We start from the raw sequence: 7,452 nt of genomic DNA, 5'->3' as shown, positions 1-7,452 counted from the left end.
CATAATACCCTCTAGTTCCATCCACGTTATTGCAAATGGCAAGATTTTGGTTTTTTGATGGCTGCATAATATTCCATATATATATATATACACACACACACACACATACACACCACATCTTCTTTATCCATTCATCTGTTGATGGACATCTTGGCTCTTTCCATAGTTTGGCGATTGTGGACATTGCTGCTATAAACATTGGGGTGCACGTACCCCTTCAGATCACTACATTTGTATCTTTGGGGTAAATACCCAGTAGTGCAATTGCTGGGTTGTACGGTAGCTCTATTTTCAACTTTCTGAGGAACCTCCATACTGTTTTCCAGAGTGGCTGCACCAGCTTGCGTTCCCACCAACAGTGTAGGAGGGTTCCCCTTTCTCTTCATCCCTGCCAGCATCTGTTGTTTCCTGACTTGTTAATTTTAGCCATTTTGAGGTGGTATCTCATTGAGGTTTTGATTTGGATTTCCCTGATGCCGAGCGATGTGGAGCCCTTTTTCATGTGTCTGTTGGCCATTTGTGTGTCTTCTTTCAGTTACTCATAAATCAAAGAGAATCAGACTGGAAATTAAAAACATTTTTAGAACTTTAGTGATGATTACAATAATATACATTAAAACTTGGAAGATACAGCAGAGGTTGTACTTTGTGAGAATCTGATAGCTTTAAATATTCATACTAGAAAAGAAAATTAATGAGCTAAGTATCCTATAAAGAAGTTAGAATAGGAGGATAAACCTAAATGTAGTCTTTCCCCCCAAAACATATTATATCTGGAATATTGACTGTATTCTTACTGCTATTTCAAAGCTATTTGTTATAAAGACAGTAATGGAATTAGGTAGTTGAACTGTATTAGTTGATTTTCTCTAAGGAGTCCTTTTGTTCTCACCCAGCTTTAAAGAATTCTCATTTGTGTTAATGATAATTCCAAATCTACCTGAAGGATGGCTTAGGAATGTAACTTCCAAGTGGACTTAAATGAGGTGCACTTTATCTTTATGTCATATTTTACAGTCATCCGAGTTTAAGCTAATAATTTATTGCATGGGAGATTCGGTTTTTAAGTTACTTTTTTTTGCAACAACCTTTTTCTCCCATTACAACCTAACCCAAAAGTCCCGTATTTATATAATCAGTTGAGTGGAGCTTTTCAAGCTATACTTCTGCATTCTGCTTGCTTGAATCTCCCTACTCTTCTGTTTATGGTCCGAGATACCTCCTGTGAAATTTGGGTTCCGGGGTACTAGGGTCGAGAACCATCAACATAACATACAAAGCTATATTATGGTTTATATTTCATGTTTTACGTACTTCACATGGTCTTGGCTGTAATGAACTTTATTTGTTAGCTTATGAAGCAGTTGGCATATTTGAGATTTTTTTTTTACTTGGTTAATTATTACATGAAATCTTTTTATTTCTAAAGGTATATGCCTAAGCTAAGCTTTCTATCATATTATTACTTAGATTGGATACTTGCTCTTCCATTGATGACTCAGATGATACATCACAGGACTTTGGTCCACAAGCCTTCCAGCTATTATCTGCTGTGAAAATCTTAGGAGAAAGGTTTGGAATTGGGCTTCCGATTTTATTTCTCCAAGGATCTGTAAGTATACCTGTGAATCACCTTTATAATTCTTCTTGCACTCCTATTACACTTTTCTTCATAAATTTGTTGTCTTAGTATTACAGCTTTGGCTTTAGATGAGTTATTGGAAAGTCAGAGAGCCATATTAAGTTCCAATTAAGCACTGCATTCGTTACTTTTGACAAAACTTACATGTTACCACATGTACTGCTGTTTTCATATTTCAAGTTGATGTTCAGTTCTGCACCTCATTCTAGAAGCATTGTATTAGCTTATTAGATTACAGTTGGATAAATCCCTAAACTGGGGGATCCCTAAACTAGCTCATTAATTTTCTTAGGATAATCAAGAAAAGTTAGCTTTCATTGTATCAGGAGATAGGTGGAACAAAATTGTCTCTTTTGGTGCCCTGGAAAGTAGTAAATTCTTTGAGCAAAACTTTAATTCAGTGATTATTTGTAAATGTCTAAGTTCAGTAACAATATTTGGCAGTATAGTTTTCTTCTTTTCTGTTTCTTATCATCTTATCGTATTTAAAATTCCAAGGTTTTTGTTTTGTTTTCTTTTGTTTTTGGCTTTACCATTGAATAAATAGCGATAGTCAATTCAGCTACTTTTTTTTTTTTTTTTTTTTTAGTGATTAGCATTCCAGAATTATGCTAACATTTGCAAGTACACTTTGAGTAGTCATGACCCTTACAGTCTGTAGTCCTTTTGTTCATATGATTTTATTCCTGGTTTAGAAGTCTGTAAAGGAGAGCCAAGTATTATGCATTGCTATTAGTTGAATAAACCAAAGTGGGAGGTAGAATCCTTCACAAATATGTATATTTATTAAAAATATACTTAAAAGTAGAGATTAATATTCTCACTTTATATGTAGAATTTAAAAAATAATTTGGTAACCATTTATTTGTTAAATACTTGAATGCTTCATGTAAATATTTTCTGAGTTTTTATCTTGTTTAGAAAGGGACATGTTAAGTTACTTGTGAAATATTTTTAATGAAATATTGAAAACATGTTAACTTTTCGGGTAGTGATGTTTTTAGATTCTGAATGGAGTTTAAAATACTGTGTATTTTTATTTTTTGGGTTTTTTCCCCCAGCCCTGCTATAATTTTGTTTTTAAATCACCAGTTTGATTAGAAATTTAATAGTGTTGCCACTATTAATTAATTATTTAAGTAGTATTCCAAGTTAAGAAACTTGGTTTTAGCTGCTGAATGCTACTATCTTTTTTTTTTTTTTTTGCTAGTATCTTTTTTAAGGGATAGATTTAAGTTTAATGGAGAGCTATGAAAATTTCTTCTGTCTCTGTCATCTTCAAAACCTGTGTATCCCAGTTGAATGTGTAATTTATAAAAATTATCCTTGTTTTAATTTGGTATAAGCCAGCAGTATCCAGTATCAACAAATAAGTGTAAGTGGGTTCCTACACAAACTTGAACTGGCCACAAGAGGGATCAGATTTCACCTATTATTTGAAAACCAAATCAGACCGCTTATACTGACAGTCTCTTTTGGGAGTCTTCAAATTAAGAAGTTTATTCTTTGTGAAATTTTATACTACCGTTGCTAGATAAGGGTGTGAAACTTTTCAAAAAGTACCACTTAACAGAAATTTGTAGGCATTAACTACAGGGAAAATAAGGTAATTTTTTTCCCCTTCCATTTCAGTGATCTTGGTATCTATTGGGATATTGTTTTAAAAATTATAATTGTGATTCCTTTAGGAATTTAGTAAATCGTCCACCTTAACTAATTTAGGAAAAATTGATATCTTTGTAGATAATTTTGATCTGTAAGATGATAAATATATTAAACTGAAAACAGAGTTTTAAAGAGATAATATTTGTACATATATATAAGAAATATAATGTGATTCTCCTTTCTTACACAAGATTTTTCTAATAGTATAAACAGTTTTGCGGCCCATCCAGGTATTTGTGAATGGAGTTTAAAATTTTGTTTTTAAATAGCACAAGTTTAGTTAGAAATTAAATAGTAGAAATGTTGCCTAAGAAACTTTGGTTTAGCTGTCTAAGTAGCTCACCACATAAATATTTTTAAACACCCTGTATGAATAAGTGGTAAGGTATGCAATTATCATTTTCTGGATTAGAAAACAGAAACACGATACTTAATTTGCATAACCAGGATGTTAAGGGAAACCTCATTTCTGATCATATTATCAAAATGCTCAGTCTTGTCATGGCTCCAGAATTAGGTAATACTTTTGATAAAAGATGCTTTGACTATGGGCAGACTAGAAAACTACTGGTGGTTTTAATCACCCTTTATAATTTTCAAAGTATTGAACAGGAGGGGGTTATCCCTTTAATTTTCTGGATAAGCTATTTTGTCTGATTGAAATATATTCAAAGAGATAATTATTTTATCTTTTGATTTTATTTTGCACTTAGAATAAAGCCCCGGAAGTGACTTTGTTAAGCCCTGAAGGGGTAGCTGTGAGCTTCTTTGGCTTGTAGGAACTGGGAAAGAGACAAAAGAAAAGAAGTTAAAATGTAAACAGAAACTGTGGGCTTGTTTCACAGTTTAAGAACATAGAGATTTAAAACTTGAGAGTTGGGACGCCTGGGTGGCTCAGTCGTTAAGCGTCTGCTTTCGGCTCAGGTCATGATCCCAGGGTCCTGGGATCGAGTCCCACGTTGGGCTCCCTGCTCAGTGGGAAGCCTGCTTCTCCCTCTCCCACTCCTCCTGCTTGTGTTCCCTCTCTCACTATATCTGTCTGTCAAATAAATAAATAAAATTTAAAAAATAAATAAATAAAACTTGAGAGTTAGAGCTCATACCAATTTTTTCCACTAGTTATTAAACATCTTTTGTGTGTGTGTGTGTGTGTGTAAGGCACTATGTTTTGTGGGGAATCCAAAGCCTGACTTACATGAAACTCATCCTCTAGTACGGAAGGTGTTACTTGGGAAGAAATAGTATAGTGTAGCATTGAAAGAGGTAAAGGACATAGGAATAAATATAAGTTCTGGAGAGAGTACTTGTTAATAGACAGGAAATTAGAGAAGTCTTTGTGATTCTATCAGTATCACTGGAGCTTTCTTTTTTGTGGGAGATACAGTAGATTTTGGCATTCAGAGATGGAATGAGGGAAGAAAGGTGGAGGGGAGTGTGGCATTCCTAGCAGAAAGAATTACCACACAAAACAATTGTGATTCTTAGAGAAGTTACTTCAGACAAGTGGCAGATTTGTTTGTTTTCTCTATCAGATAGAGGTTCAGAGATTTTGCTTTTATCAGAAAGTGTTACTTTGGGTCGGTCGTGGGTTCTAGCCAGTCTGCTCTCTTTATTCTAACACTTATCTATCAGTTAGTAGGTTTCCATATTCCTTGATATGCCAATTTGGTGCTCCTTATTGTCCCAACCTGATTTTTAAAAGAAAAGAATGAGATAATTTCCCTTTTTGAGTGTGTCCCATGGAGGTGTAGACTCCTAGAGCGAAAGGACCATTTATCTCTATCACTTTATTTGACAGTGGTTGATACTGAATCCCTGAAAGTTGGAGGACCTGCCTAGGTCATACTACTTTGTGCCAGAATCAGGATAAGCAAGCAGCTTTCCTGACTACTGGTTTAATGCCCTTTGTTTTCATTATGCTGTTCACATGCAGTTTTACATTTTTATTTTTAGATTGAATGATCTAGAGATACTAGAATGAATGAGACTGGTAAGGAGTGGGTCTGTAACATGTGCCTTCCTTAAAACCAATGCCTAAATCCCTATATTCTCTATAGCAGCTTTATGGGCATGGTGATTGCCTTGGAAACAAGACAGTGTAGATTTATTCACACAGTATACAGTATTTGTAATTATTGATCATGAGGGGAAGGACAATTACTCCCTTCTGATTAGAGAAAAATCTCATTGCTTCATACTAGTAAATGTGTTCATTCACTTCAGGTTTTGTGGAGTTTGTTTGTTTGTTTGTTTGTTTTCTTATGAAAGGAAAGGCTAGAAGAATAATTTTAGTGTTGAGATTGCTAATAAGTACCAGTTAGGCAATTTAATACCTTTGGTGTTACTAGTTTGCAAGCAATAGAATCTCCTACTACAAGGGTAAGCCCCCAGTAGATGTAGAGTACCATTACCAGTGTTACAGGGGAATCTGACTAGATACTAAATAGTGGTTTTTCTTTTATTTTTTTAAAGATTTATTTATTTATTAGAGAGAGAGAGAGAGTGCACATGTGCATGTGCTTATGTGGGAGGGAGGGGCAGAGGGGGAGAGAGAGAGAGAGAATCTTAAGCAGGCTCTACGCCCAGCACCAAGGCTCAGTCTCATGACCCTGAGATCATGACCTGAGCAGAAATCAAGAGTCGATACTTAACCGACTGAGCCACCTAGGTGCCCCTAGAGTGGTTTTTCTTTTAGATTAGGGAATTCAGGTTGAGTTAAAGGATTAACTGTTACCTAATAAAAAGAAAGTTAGTGTTACTGAGCCAGTCTCTTTCTTGGTTACTCTATCTTTACAACATCCCCAAGTGATAGAAGCTATTGTTGGGCGCCTGGGTGGCTCAGTTGGTTAAGCGACTGCCTTCAGCTCAGGTCACGATCCTGGAGTCCCGGGATCGAGTCCCTCATTGGGCTCCTTGCTCGGCGGGGAGTCTGCTTCTCCCTCTGCCCTTCCCCCCTCTCACGCTCTCTCTCTCTAATAAATAAATAAATAAATCTTAGAAGCTATTGTTAATACTTGTATAGCAGCTGAGGAAATAGAAGCCCAGGTAAGTTAAGTAACTTGCCCAGTCAAAAAGGTAGTAAGTACCAGAGCTGTGACTTGAATCCAGGTAGTCTTACCGTACTAACTACAAACAATGTGTGTGTGTGTATATATATGTATATGGATACGTGGTATATGTATACGTACTATCTATGTTGTATATGTATGTATTGCATATGTATATTTGTGTGTGTATTCGCATGATCTAGTAATAAAAGATTAGAACTAATACTCTGGAGGCCTGTGTTCTACTCCTAGTTCTGGGACCTTAGGCTACCACTTAACATCTTTGAGCCTCTGATTATTTGTTAGCAATATGAGTGAAAAATAACGATGTAGATCAAAGAGCTCCAGTGTTCAAGGTCTGAAATTCTCATGTTTGATTTTAAGCATTCTTTTCAAGTCAACCCAAAGTCAGTTGGCTTAGGTAAGGACTGTTAACAAGGAAAAAGATACCATGTTGTACCTGGGTGTTTCTATTTCTCCAAATCTTGTTCTAATAAAATTTTGATAAATATAATCACCATGATACTAAAGCTCATTACTTATCCATTTTAATAAAAATAATTCTATTTCTATTTTTTTAAAAGATTTTATTTATTTGAGAGAGAGAAAGAGAGAGAGAGAGCACATGAGAGGGGGGAGGGTCAGAGGGCGAAACAGACTCCCTGCCGAGCAGGGAGCCCGATGCAGGACTCAATCCAGAGACTCCAGGATCATGACCTGAGCCAAAGGCAGTCACTTAACCAACTGAGCCACCCAGGCGCCCTCTATTTTTATTTTTAAGATATGCATGTTATAGACTGCTAACTAACCTCTCAGAAGCCTATATGTTAAACTCAGTTTCTAGGCACTGAAGTGTCTCTGATGGGCATTTGTTTCACTTTAATCTAAAGGCAGCATAGGTTTCCTTTGTGTGAGGGATCGGCTTTATTTAGGCTTTTTCACTGTTTTTTGTTTTGTTTTGTTTTAGGATTTTATTTATTTTATGTCTGTTGAGTTTATGTCTGCTGGAACTCCTCCTATGAATTGTTTTGATTTTGATCCCTGGATGTTTCTATGCATTGATTATTAACCCTTCATGAAATATAGGTGAAATGTAAA

The 7,452-nt window shown here is 35.6% G+C and overlaps 1 protein-coding gene across 1 annotated transcript in view; it reads left to right on the top strand.

Moving 5' to 3' along the window:
- WRN (WRN RecQ like helicase) overlaps positions 1 to 7,452 on the top strand; it is a 111,639-nt gene that overhangs the window by 68,091 nt on the left and 36,096 nt on the right. Inside the window, exon 20 of the mRNA XM_035003828.1 lies at positions 1,443 to 1,612. Within this exon, the coding sequence (XP_034859719.1) occupies positions 1,443 to 1,612 (170 nt within the window). The remainder of the gene's footprint in view (positions 1 to 1,442; positions 1,613 to 7,452) is intronic.

The sequence above is a fragment of the Mirounga leonina genome, unplaced genomic scaffold (assembly GCF_011800145.1).
Source record: "Mirounga leonina isolate KUSES-001 unplaced genomic scaffold, KU_Mleo_1.0 Mir_128, whole genome shotgun sequence".
In the NCBI taxonomy this organism is placed as follows: Eukaryota; Metazoa; Chordata; class Mammalia; order Carnivora; family Phocidae; genus Mirounga; species Mirounga leonina.
This window is presented reverse-complemented; position numbering and strand designations above follow the sequence as displayed.